Raw genomic sequence first — 13,582 nt, 5'->3', positions numbered from 1 at the left:
AGTGTTTCAGTGGCTTACACCTGGACACTTGGAGACAAAAGCGAGTCCCAGGATTTCACAAAGGAGGAGTTCTCCTCATCACGGGAATGCTTTAGGGGATTCAAGGCTGCCACCAGAATATCCCTGCTCCCAGCATCGCTCATCAACGGAGACTGATGCTGAGGCTTCTTGCTCTTCACCTGATGCACATCATTGGAGCTCCGTGATTCTGGAACCAAAGAGGCTGAGCCATTTGCTCTCTTTGGATGGAAGGAAAAGACAGTGATCTGTCCCCTTGGTCCTGCCTGGCACTCAATGACGAGGGGGATTGATACCCTCCTGATATTGGATGTACCACTGTAGTCAATGCAGCTACCCATTCCCTTGATATTGATGCCTTCCCAAGCCCAATTCCAATAGGCTGGATTTACAAATCCCAAAGTGCTTTTCCATGAAGTCACGATGGGAACGATACCCTCTAGGGGCCAGAGTCACACAGAGGGAGCACCCCCCAGATGTCATGATCGGCCCCTAGACAAAGGACACATCTATCATGGGGGCCCAGGAGGCACCGGTGAAGCCTCTGACTTTCTTCTCTTTCAGGGGCATTGGATGAAAAATAACGCAGCAAACTCAAGCGACTGTTATGGCGTTGCGGTGAAATCTAGAAATTCTGGCAACGAATTGCTACTTTTTAAATCTGGTGCCATAGATTGAGTTGTTTGAACCTTTCCTTTAACATTCAACGAGAGTGAATTTGTGAATTTTTTTCCCAAAGGTATTCTTGCTGAGAAGTGGATTATTATCGAGTAGTGGGACCCAGAAATGTGCAATGGAGGAATGCTATACATTTTATGATGGAGATGGAAAAGATGTCCATGAAGGAAAGAAATTATTCATATAAGTTAACATTTTTGTGAACTCGGGAACCTTACTATGCATCTCTGCCTGTCAAAGCTCGGAACCTTATTGTGAATTCAATTGCTTTAAGGTATGGCGATGTTTTTTGGTGGATAAGTGAATTCTTGCTTGTTGGTTCAATGGGCTGTTTCAATATTTGGGTAGGATTGGTGGGAAGAGGGAATACAAATTCCTAAAATGTTTTGAATATTATCTGGTTTATACTGGTGTGTAGAAGAAACAACTATGCACCAGTTGTTGTACAGATGTTAACAAAAAGATTTAAACATAAATGACTATCATCTATATAATGGATACTTCTCATAGTATCCATGTCCAAGGAATATTTGGTTTCTTTATAATAAGAATGCATTGCATTCAGCAGAACAATGTCACTCACTCTTCTCCACTAGTGTTCAGAATAAAGGATATTAGCACAGTACAGAACTCTAAAACCATAGCTGGAATACATGTGTTTGCATACCTCAGGAAATTTCTTGTTGTGTAAATATTCTGTGAGGGCAGGATCAAAGTACTTGGCATAGCCCTCATTCAGACTGTAGATTTTCCCTTTCTTCTTAATTCTCACATTTTTATCCACCAGAATGAAATCACCAAGAGCCTAAATGTAGAAAAGCAATCTGAGATTAGATATATGCAACAGCGATTATCTCACACTTCTGGAGATCTCAGAATGATAGAATAGTTTAGAGTTTGGCACATTTTTAACAGGAATGTTAGCAAGATTTGAAAGTCTCTTAGATATTCTGAAATGCTAGAGCCAAGTCACCTTCCTAGCAGGACTGTATATATAAGGTTTTGGCACCCATGGACATGACTATAGAATGAAGGCAAGGCTGCCCTCAGGAGCTCAGACTGCGGGGATTTTACCACTAGACGTTGCAAAGTGGGGAAGGGCTTGTTCAGCCAGAAGTGGCAGTGGTGCACAGCCCTAAAGTAAGTGGGAGAAGGCTCCTCTTAGGTCTGACTATTTGGTGCCTTCAGGATTTAGTGCCCTAGACAGTTGCCTATTCCTAAATCTGTGCCTGCTCCCAGTCCTTCTTCCCCTCTTCACTATGGCCCTTTTTCCTCTGTTGCTTTACGCTAAGTCTCTTACCAATATGAATCTTAATCTCATCTTCCTTAACACATACACCTTCACAACTCGGTCACTTTCACTTACATGCTGCCTCCCTTCTTGTGGACATAATACTTAGTTTTACTCTAAAACAATACTCATATTTTAGTGCAGCCTCCACGTGCAAGTACACCACCACCACACCGGCCAGCCACACCAGGAAGAAAAGCCTGCAAAAGTTTTTGGAGTCTTGATTTTTGCACCAAACAAATGGCTAATTTAAAAATCCTGGCTCGACAACTCAGATAAGTTTTTCTCGGTTCATTTTACTGGTGTGAAGTACTGATAAAAGTTCTCTATATATTTTTAGAAGCCAGATCTGGAACTCAGCAGGATATCTAGCACCATTACAATTGTGTTGTATAACTAATGAATGCATGGCTCCTGAAGAAGCATGATTATGCAAAACATCGGCCATTGTCGAGCCAGGATTTTTAAGTTAGCCATTTGTTTGGTGCAAAAATCAACTACCTATCCTTCTGAAAGGAAATTAAAATCAGGACATATATATATATATACTGATAAAGATTGCGCTACAGTTTAAATTACAGCGATAATATTTTTCTTTTTTTTGCGTTACATTAGAAACATGTGATAACATCTTGAAACCACAGATGATCGAGTAGTCCGGAAGACCTTGTTGGTGGATGAGGTACTTCGTCTGGCTTGCTGATGCGACTTCATAATTAAAATAATTAAATATATTTGAAGAGTTTTTGTTTTTTTTTTAAATTATCAATTCATATGAATATAAAATAGTGTGAGAGTGAGTGGTAATACAATTAATTGATATTTGCTGTTCCCTGTTTTCGTATGATCTAGTCACATTTGAGAGCCTATAGGCTCTTTTTTCAATTTATTTAACTTTTGAGTTAGCCAGACAATATCTGGCCCCTTTAACCAGATAAATGTTATCCAGCTAAGTCATTAACCAGATAAGATGTATCCAGATAAAGTGGAGGCATTCTGGGCAAAGTTAACTTAACTATATATCTTTGTCAGTTAAATCTGGACATGCCTCAGAGTTACAAGGTAGGTACAGATTTATTTTTGAAGGCGGTTCTTTCTGGGATTGGTAAGATCACCATGTGCATTGTGTTTGGAGCAGAGGTGTGCAAGCGAATCTGGTCACAGTGAACCTTTCCTGATCTCAAGCGTTTCTTCTCCTTTGTCTTGATGCTTTTATCATTGTCTGAAGCCAGGAAGGGAACTGAGGATGAGCTGGATGTCATCAAGGGAAGAGGAGCAGGGCGCATACAGCTTAAATCTTCATGAGGCCGTGTCTGCCTGCCAGCTAGAGGGAAGGAGGGTAGCCTGGCAGAGTAGAGATAGAATGCAGAATGCTGGCTTCCCGACACAGCCGGTCACTGCAGGTGTCCAGATTTCCAAAAATAAGGGAGGAAATTACTCACTGACACTTTTCAAGTATTCTGCCTGATTCACAAAGGCTTTTCTCCCATTCTGTGTCTAAGGGAAAACACCTTGATGAATCAGGCCCATTGTTTGCAATATTCTGAAATGACCGGAAGGAAGGTACAGCTAAATGCATTACTGTATATTTATATAAACAAACAAAAACATGCAATGTAAAAAAATATTTTCCATACATACCGGGTCCAACATAAAGCAATCTACTCCTTGCCCAGTAGAAAGTGCTACCAACGTAGCACTACCGTACAAAGCATAGCCGGCCGCAACAATATTGTGTCCAGCCACCAGGGCGTCCTCTTCCTTGGGCTCGTCATCCACTGTCTGCAGAAAGGAATTGCCATTTTAGACTCACTGTAAAGCAACAAAGAGCTCAATAATGGAGATGAGTCAAGCTAAATAATTATAAAATATGTAGAACGACATAGAACGTCACAGCAGATAAAGACCATATGGCCCATCCAATCTGCCCATCCTCATCCTCTGCTCAGCTTTGCAATCTCTTCTTCTCCTTCAGAGATCCCCTGTATTTGTTTTTTTTTTAATTCTGATGCTCCATCACCTCCACTGGGAGGCCATTCAATGCATCCACCCATAAAGAAACATTTCCTTGCATTACCCCCAAGTCTACCTCCTTTCACTTTCATCTCATGTCCCCTCCTTCCAGAGGCTCCTTTCCATTGAAAGAAGCCTGCCTCCCCTGCATTTAAATGTCTCGCTCATATTTCCCCTGTCCCGTATGCTTTATTATGAAGATTCTTGACCATTTTAGCAGCTGCCCTCTGGACTGGCTTCATTCGGTTTATAATCCTTTTGAAGGCGCATTCTTCTCCAGAAATGTACACAGCTCTCCACATGAGGTCTTGAAAGAGGCTTATACAGAGGCAATGTCACCTCCTTTTTTTCCTGCTGGCTATTCTTTTCCTATGCACTCAAGCATCCTTCCGGCTTTTTCTGTCACCTTATCCACCTGTTTGACCACCTTAAGATCATCAGATATGATCACACCCAGATCCCCTCTTGGCTTGTGCACAGAACTTCACCTATACTGTACTGCTCCCTTGCAGGGTAATTTTGAAAGGAATGCACGTGCGCCCATAAACGCACATATCGGCAGGCGAGCAAAGAAAGGTTTCAGCTTTAAATTGTGCTTGCAAGTACCTGTATATCATTTTAAATACCCTTCCCACGTGTTTTTTGGTTAGAGCTTTAGCGGCTTTTATGCCCATAAGCAGGCAGATTTTAAAACATGCGAGGGAAAAAAACAGTTTTTCCAAGTAGTCCACCAGTTTACCCAGTTCATATCGAGGTTTTTACGACCCCCCTCCTGTTCTTCATCCTGCAAGCCTTCCATTTGATCCTGAACCCTCACGCTGAGCTTAAACGCCCTAAAACTCGAGATCTCCAGACTTGCTCCTCATCAGGAACAGAAGTACGCGGATAAAAGCAGACGTGCGCCATGGTCACTTTTTTTAAAAATATGGACTTACGTGCGTAAGTCTTGGCTCCGCCCTGCCCTGGAACGCCCATGCCCCGCCCTTTCCCTGCCCCCTTCTTCGTGACGCACGCACAGGGATGTACGTGTGTACTACGCAGCTTCTTAAAATGCACGTTGCTTGCGTGAGGCCCGTATACATGCGAATGTGGCTGTTTTTGCACAAGCAACGCTTTTAAAATCGACCCATTAGGTTTCTGTGACCCAGATGCATGGCCCTGTACTTTTTAACATTAAATCTTAGCTGCCAGACTTTAGAATATTCCTCACGCTTCACTAGATCTCTTATATATTGCAAGCAGGGTGTATACCCTGTTGCGAATTTTGATATCATCCACAAAAAAGGCAAACCTTTCCCAATAACCCTTCCACAATATCGCTAATGAAAATGTTGAACAGAACCGGATCAAGGATCGATCCCTGAGGCACACTGCTGGCTACCCCCCTTTCCTTGGAGTGAACTCATTTACCAATACCATTTGTGTGAATAACATGAACCAGATTGTGCACTAAGCATGATTTGAAACTGAAAATTTTATTTATTTATATTTATATTCCGCTTTTCACACTTTTTTCAGCACTTCAAAGTGGATTAAATTCAGGTACTGTAGGTATTTCCCTATCCCCAGAGGGTTTACAATCTAAGGCCTGGATTCATCATTCATCGCTGAATGATGAATCCAGCGAAAACGGGGGGCAGGGGGGCGAAGGGAGGGGTGGGCCTGAGAAAGCCCGCAGCCTTCGCTCCACCGCAGTGTCTTCGCTGCCGGCTTTCGCACCGAATAGCGCCACTGTGAAAGGTGGTGCTATTCGGCGCGCTACTGGCGACGATAACGGTAACGTCGTTTTCACCAGCAGCGAAGACACCACCGACTCCTCCCTCCCCTCCCCCTAATTAGCATTATAGCACATGCAAAAAGTCCCTTTTCGTATGCAATATGGCCTTATCGCGTGCTTATCGCGTGCATTAGGGCCCTAACGCGCGCGATAAAGCTTTAGTGAATGACCCTATAAGTTTGTACCTGAGGCAATGGAGGGTAAAGTGACTTGCCCAAGGTCAAGTTCTTTTTGCAGTTGTAAAATCCTAAGAATTTTGGAACAAACATAAGGCTAATTCATCCCTCTGTAACAGAAGTGAATAGGACTGAATTTCTTCTGAAAAGGAATGCTAGATTAACTTTCATGACCATACGGGACTTGGCGCTACTAAGAGAATATTCAGGTACTTAAAGGGGAATGAGTCTCAAAAGATTTCTGAAGATACCGGCACTTTATTGTTGGTTTACTGGGAGCTTGGGGATCTTTTAGGAGAGAAAGTGGGGTTATTCAAGTAAGGCTGAAATGCACTGATGAGCCGGTGAAATCCGTCTGTCTGGAGGCACAATAACTTGCCTGCCAGGGACCGATTGAGCTGCCGTTTGGGGAAAGGCGGGCCATGGATGGGACAAAGCCCAATGAAAATAACAAAGCTGAGGCACATTTTCAAAAGGGTCAAAGAAAGTGAAAAAGTGCTCTGTTCATGCATATGCATGGTTTATTCTCTCTCTTTTTTTTTTTTTTACTTTTTATCTGATTTCCTAATATCTGTGTAGTAGGAGTACTTCTAGAGTTGTTTCCTGTTTTCCCTGTGAAATTGCTGTTTTCGTGTCTTTGTGGTTCCTGTTGCAAGGAATTTTGAGTAAACACGATGTCTCAGAGGGCTCAGTGCGCTCACTAGTACTGTCTACAGATTCTGACGTTCCACTGTCACTTTGAGAAAACACTGTTAGATTATCACTGTCATTATCACGAGTAGACGCTATCACTACAGTGATCACTTCCTTCAAACTCGCTGTGAAATATTTTTCTTTGCTAATTGCAGGAAGGCACAGAGCACGGTATGCAAAATCTGTGCAGAGCATGCTCCCCCTTTAACGGGCCGATACAGTAAAGTCCGCGGGAGCGCGGGATACGGTATGCAAATTAGGTCCAGCAGTAGAAACAGGTAAAAAGAGGCGCTAGGGACACTAACGCATCCCTAGCACCTCTTTAGGGACAGGAGCGGTGGCTGTCAGCGGGTTGACAGCCGACGCTCAATTTTGCCGGCGTCGGTTCTCAAGCTCACTGGCAGCCACGGGTTCGGAAACCGGACGCCGGCAAAATTGAGCGTCTGGTTTTCAAGCCGCGGGTCTACTTCAAATTTTTTTTTTCTTTTTTTACCCTTCGGGACCTCGGACTTAATATCGCTATGATATTAAGTCGGAGGGTGCACAGAAAAGCAGTTTTTACTGCTTTTCTGTGCACTTCCCCGGCGCCGGCAGAAATTAGCGCCGACCTTTGGGTAGGCATTAATTTCTTAAAGTAAAACGTGCGGCTTGACTGCACATTTTACTTACTGAATCGCACGGGAATACCTAATAGGGCCATCAACATGCATTTGCATGTTGATGGCCCTATTAGGTTCGGGGGGGTTGGACGCACGTTTTCGACCCCTTACTGAATAAGGGGTAATGCTAGCGCGTCAAAAATGCACATCCAATCAAAGGTTAACAGTGTGCTCCGTCAGAGCGCACTGTACTGTATCGGTCCGTAAGAGAGCTGCCCTGAGTGTATATGAGTGGAAGCGGACAGACTGTCAATCACATGGCTAGTGCCCACCCCTAAGATGATGTCAGCAGGGAGCTTTAAGCAATTACAGGTCTAGGGAATAATGAGAACAGAAAAAAAGGAAGACGGCAGAAAGAGCGAGTGGTGATCAATGGAAAGGTGGATGAACAAGGGGGTATGGCAAGGTGAAGGAAGACAGATAAGGGAGAGAGGTGAAGACACACAAGGAGCAGAGTAGCTGGGGGGAGCAGTCAGGGCAACATGGCTGTGGAAAGGAAGGGCTAAGCAAGACCAAAGCAAAAGAAAAAGGATGGCGAGTTTAGATGAGGACTGAAAAATTGACTTTGCATAATGCTTAATTTCTTTTATTTATGGCTTTTGTTATAGCAAATACAATTCCGGGCTCCCATATCATTTTGCAATCCCAAAATCCTGGGATATAGGGAGGACTGTAGTGAATGAAAACTTCAGTCGCTTGTTAACTGGAATGACCATAATAGTAACAACAAACACAATAAAACCAGCAATAATATGTTCTTAAATAGGTAAATGTGTTTATTTAAGCATTTCATCCTGAACACTGAACAAAGTGAATTGCTAAGTGAATCATAGAAAATATGATACCTAATGGAACACTATATAGTTTGTAACTGAACAATTTCTTAAATCTGGAGAGACCAGGAAGGCCTGATCCATTCTAGGGGACCAGGAAGACTCAGTCTGTTGCAGGGTAATGGGAGTCTGATCTGCTCTTAACAGGGTAGGTGGAGGGATGGGTAAGGCCCGATCTATTCTGAGGCCCAGGAAGAGTTCCCAGAAAGCCCTGATCTATACTGGGGAAAGAAAGAAGAAGGGATCTACAAGTTAACTGTGCTTCTTAAGGCAGTGGTTTCCAACCTTTTTTGTGTCGTACACCCAGCACACAGCTCACTTAATTCCCCACTGCCATAGCATCATCACCTTTCCTTTACACTCCACACCCCCTGCATTATAATCACTCCCCTTCCCCCACCCCTAACCATCACTGTTCCTTCTCCTCTCTTCCCTTGGGCTTCCCTTCTCTTGTCTTATCTTGGCTTCCCTTCTCTTGTCTTATCTTCTCTTCCATTCCTTCTCATCCTACCTCCCCCTCCCCCCCCCCCTGGGTATCATCATCATCACCTTCCCTTCCCCCTTCCTAAATCATCATCTTCTCTCTCCCCTCAACCCCTCTCCTCACCCCTTGGCATCATCACCTTCCCTTCCCTTTCCCCCACACCAGCTGGAATCATCACTTCCCCTCCCTCTCCATCCCCCTAGAATCATCACTCTCTCTTCCCTTCCCTCCACTCCCCTAGCATCACCTTACCTTTCCTTCCCTCTATCTCTTCTCCTCCCTCTCCCCCTCCTCATCACTCTCTCTTCCCTTCCCTCCACTCCCCTAGCATCACCTTACCTTTCCTTCGCTCTATCTCTTCTCCTCCCTCTCCCCCTCCTCATCATCTTTTCTTCCCTTCCCTCTTCTTCCATCCCATGGCATTATCACCTTCCCTTTCCCTCTACCCCTCTGGCATCATTGCCTTCTTTTCCCTATCCCCCACCCCCACCCATGTCATCATCATCATCTTCCCTTCACTCTTCATCCCCTCAGCATGATCATTTTCTCTTTCATCCATCCCCTTATCATCACTTTCTCTTTCCTTCCCTCTCTCTCCCCCTCCCTATCATTACACATTCTCTTCCCTCTCCCCTGGCATCATCACCTTCTCCTGCCTTCCCTTTCCCCTCATTCCCTGGTATCTTTTCACTTTTCCTTCCTTCCCTCCACCAGCATCTTCACCTTCTTCTTCCTTCTCTTTCCCCTCACCCACAGCATCTTCATCAACTTCCCTTCCCTCTCCCCCTACATTTCTTGGCACATTCAGTTGTTCCTTCTCTCCCCACTCCCCTATTTCAACAGTACTTACCTAGTGCTGCTTATTTATCAATTTATTTATTTTAAAATCTTGTAGCCTGCAAATTCACAACCGTTCAGTGCAGGCAGCAATATACATACACAGTTAAAATATGAAAATACATTACAGTTAAAATACATAGACAAAAAACATACAACACCATCGTCGCACTGCACATCATATACTGCTTCTTCCTTCTCTGCTGGTTTCCTTCTGTAATTGGAACTGCAGGGAGCCAGCACGATTTGCAAGATTTCAGGACCCCTACACTTTCAATTGCAGAGGGCAGCCAGCAGAGGGGGAAGCAGAAGCAGCAGAAGATAAGCACTACTCTCTGACTCCCCCTGCTGGCTGGAGGACATCCTGCAGGCCAGCTATTGTAGGGGAAAAGATAAAATGAAAACTGCGGTAACATCTGAATTCTTATGGGGCTGTATCAACTAGAAGAAAAAAAAAGGTCACGGCACACCTGCTTTTCAGCCATGGCACACTAGTATGGGAAATGCTATCCTAAGTTGTATTTTTTTGTATTATTTTTTCATGAATTACATATTAACACAAGAATCCCTTGTACCAGAAATAAAGGTTGTAAAGCTTTATATAGTGCACAAGGTAAAACTTATAAGTAGAAACCAGTACATCCACACAATCCTCAAATAAAAAGGAAAAAGGAGAGACCAAGTAAGAAAAAGATTGACTATATCCATGATTAAAAAATAAAAGGAAATAATATATCAAATTAGCCGATTCTGCAGAGAGTAACTTCTAGGTGTGTGAGTCCAGGAATATCCGAAGTTGTTAAGGTTCGAAAAATACATAATTAACACTGAGATGCTTTACTAAACACATATATTGTTACTAGGTCTCCCTGCTTCTTCCATCCACCCTTTGCAGCTTTTGCAAAATGCTGCTGCCGGGCTCCTAAACAACTGTAAAAAATATGACCACATCACTCCGGTTCTGAAAGATCTTCACTGGCTTCCTATTCACCATAGAATCCAGTATAAATGTCTGTCTCTTATACACAAAACCATATATGGAGAAAACATTGAATGGTTGAATGCGGCCTTGCATATCCATACACCGCAACGAAATCTCGGGTCCACAGGCAAAGCACTCCTATCTATTCCATCACCGAAAACAGCACATCTTAACATGGTCCGGGAGAGGGCATTATCACTGGCAGGCTCAAAAGCATGGAATTCACTACCATTAGACAACAGATTAGAGACTAGCCTCCACTCATTAAAAAAAAAACAATTGAAGACATGGCTTTATGAACAGGCATTTGCTCAGCCCTAAACAGACTTTTATTCTATTATTTTACTTGACTGTTTTATAGTATTATTTTACGTAATTTTATCCTGTTTATTTTTATCTGATTTTACATTTATAGTGATTTATCTGAGTTATATAATGAGTTACTTTTTTTTAGATTAATTGTTTTAAGAATTTTATTTTGCCTGATTCTTTGCTTAAGATATTTTGAACTGTTTTATATTGTATTCTACCAATGACCTGGTTTGTATTTGATTTGTCCTGTAAACCGACATGAAGTTAACACGAATGTCGGAATATAAAAGTGAATAAATAAATAAATAAATAAGGATATTGCAAAGTAAATTGGGCTCCCTTTAACAAAATCTCAGATCTCATAGACAGAAATCTTTTCTACAATCTTGAGTCACTCTAGTGATATCAGGGTAAATCTAGAATTTCTGACCATAAAATGTAAGTAATCTATTATGAAGAAAAAACCTAAATACAGTATTTCTATCAGTAAAGATAGGCAAAAGATACCAGCAATGTGCCTCTTTTTGTAATCTCAATCTCTTGTGATGAATCAAGAATAGTCCACAGATCTGATGACAATGAATCTTGTTGCTCATTTCCATCAGCTGCTTCCTCACTTTGTGGTAGATAATATGCTTTAGTAATAACAGGCATAGTGGCAGCAGGAATCTTAAGAACTTGAGATATATAATTCTTGAAAAGTTCTAAAGGAGAAATCAATTTTATATAAGGAAAATCGAGAACTCTAAGGTGAAGGCTTCTCAAGGAATTTTCAATATTTTCAAGCTTCTTTGAATAAATCAGCTCAGATTGAACTAAACCATATTGAGTTTTTTCAACTGAAGCAATTTGTAAGTCCAAAACTTCCATTTTAGCTTCATGGGAAGAAACTTGTTTTTCAGTTGCCAAAATTTGATGATATTTTGGTTAACAAAGAAATAGAGGCTTCAAGGTAGACCAAAGCGTTCCACACCACATCCAATGTTATTACAGCAGGCTTAGACAGTGTTGGTTTCACAACCAGGTTATCGTGCACCACACCATCTGGGCTCTGTGCAGTGTCACATCCCCTATTCCCGAATGGGGCTGACATCGAGGCCTGAGTCAGGAGATCCACCGCTCCAGGCACTCCCAAGGAGAGGGAGTGTTCTTCACCGGCGAGAACCAGGTCCGCCATTGCGACAGATGAAAAAAGGCCTCCAGCCTCTTCCACAACTGTCCACTCTAGAACCAGAATTCCTGGACTTTCCCCAGGAGAAGCTGACAGAAGTTCCAAACCTTGCAGTTGCATCCGGTAAGGGGGAGATGGCATAGTCGGCGCTACGGGGCTTAAAGAGATCTCCTTGGCCAGTGGGATCGGTGCCTGTTCCACGATGAGTCCTGCAGCGGCCATCACACCTGGACTAGAAATCGGCTTTGGAGCGAAAAAACCCTCAATCTGCGGTTGATGAAGATCTGGTAAGGGAGAACTGTTAATGTTCTCCCTTATCTTAGCCTTACATTTTGTATGCGGCATATTGGAAAAGATAATTCAGGAATAAGCCAGAAGTAAAAGTTCAAAACAGGAGAGGGCTCTTAAGATGCTCCTCACACGGTGGCCATCAAGTTGTATTTAAATTTCCTGTGTTAAGTGGTCCTTCTTAAATATTATCCAGCATTAATACCATTAGCATACATTTTTGGTGTTATGTTACTGAGTGGAAATGCTACATTTGCAGTAAGATGTGTTAACATGTGATTATTAGCATTAATACCCTTAAGTATATAGACCCTTAAATCTCTGTCCCAGAGACAAGCATACACTGAGCCAGCTCTGAAACAGCTAATCATTTTCTTCAGTATTGAAAACAAAAATAAAGCTGGCCAAATATAGAAACATAGACAACGACGGCAGAAAAGGACCAATCGGTACATCTAGTCTGCCCAGCAAGCTTATGTTAGCTTCTGCCACATAGCATCTGCTGCACCATACAGGTCACCCCCATATTTAGTTTCCCAAACCGTGAAAGTCAGGGTCCTTGTTGGTTGCTGTCTGAATATAACCGTTCCCTCTTGCCTTTGAAGCAGAGAGTAATGTTGAAGTTGCATCAGAAGTACCAGTCTTATTGGTTAAGGGTAGTAACCGCCACACCAACAAGTTACCCCCATGCACTCTTTTCTTCATTTCCATCCTTAAACCTTTAGGGATCCACAGTGTTTATCCCATGCTCCTTTGAAATCTTTCACTGATTTAGTTTTCACCACCTCCTCCGGAAGGGCTTTCCAGGCATCCACCAGCCTCTCTGTGAAGAAATATTTCCTGATGTTCATTCTGAGTCATCCTCCCTGGAGTTTCATTTCTTTGTCTCTCTAGTTCTACTAATTTCTTTCCAATGGAAAAGGTTTGTCAATTGTAAATCATTAAAACCTTTCAGGTATCTGAAGGTCAGTATCATATCCCGCCTTCACCTCCTCTCCTCCAGGGTATACATATTTAATTAAGATCTTCAATTTTTCCTCATAATTCAGTTGAAGGAGATCCTTCACCATTTTTGTCGCCCTTTTCTGGACCGCCTCCATCCTGTTTCTGTCCCTTAAGAGATACAGTGTCCAGAACTGAACAGAATATTCCAGGTGAAGCCTCACCAATGACCTGTACAAGGGGATTATCACCTCCTTTTTCTTACTGGTTATTCCTCTCTCTATACAACCCAGCATTCTTCTGGCTTTAGCTATCGCCTAGTCACATTGTTTTGCCGTATTTAAATCACTAGACACGATCACCCCAAGGTTCCTCTCCTGCTCCATGCACAGCAGCCCTTCACTCCCCCCATCACATGCAGCTCTTTT

General features: G+C 42.8%; 1 protein-coding gene and 1 long non-coding RNA gene across 3 annotated transcripts in view; one reads left to right on the top strand and one right to left on the bottom strand.

Annotated features, from left to right (window-relative positions):
- The window catches only part of LOC115099333 (fructose-1,6-bisphosphatase isozyme 2), an 87,639-nt gene that overhangs the window by 47,406 nt on the left and 26,651 nt on the right, over window positions 1–13,582 (bottom strand). Inside the window, exons 4-5 of the mRNA XM_029616922.1 lie at window positions 3,629–3,769; window positions 1,364–1,501 (exon numbers count right to left, since the gene is read on the bottom strand). Coding sequence (XP_029472782.1) covers window positions 1,364–1,501; window positions 3,629–3,769 — 279 coding nt within the window. The remainder of the gene's footprint in view (window positions 1–1,363; window positions 1,502–3,628; window positions 3,770–13,582) is intronic.
- LOC115099344 overlaps window positions 1–13,582 on the top strand; it is a 34,169-nt gene that overhangs the window by 13,621 nt on the left and 6,966 nt on the right. The window contains exons 2-3 of one of the 2 annotated variants that reach the window (XR_003858753.1): window positions 758–970; window positions 2,603–2,669. This is a non-coding gene — a long non-coding RNA (uncharacterized LOC115099344). Of the gene's footprint in view, window positions 1–757; window positions 971–2,602; window positions 2,715–13,582 lie in introns of those variants that run through there. The other variant, XR_003858751.1, reaches the window with a different exon arrangement.

Source organism: Rhinatrema bivittatum, chromosome 1, assembly GCF_901001135.1.
Source record: "Rhinatrema bivittatum chromosome 1, aRhiBiv1.1, whole genome shotgun sequence".
Lineage (NCBI taxonomy): Eukaryota > Metazoa > Chordata > Amphibia > Gymnophiona > Rhinatrematidae > Rhinatrema > Rhinatrema bivittatum.
Note: the sequence above shows the minus strand (reverse complement) of the source record. Positions and strands in the feature narration are given on the sequence as shown.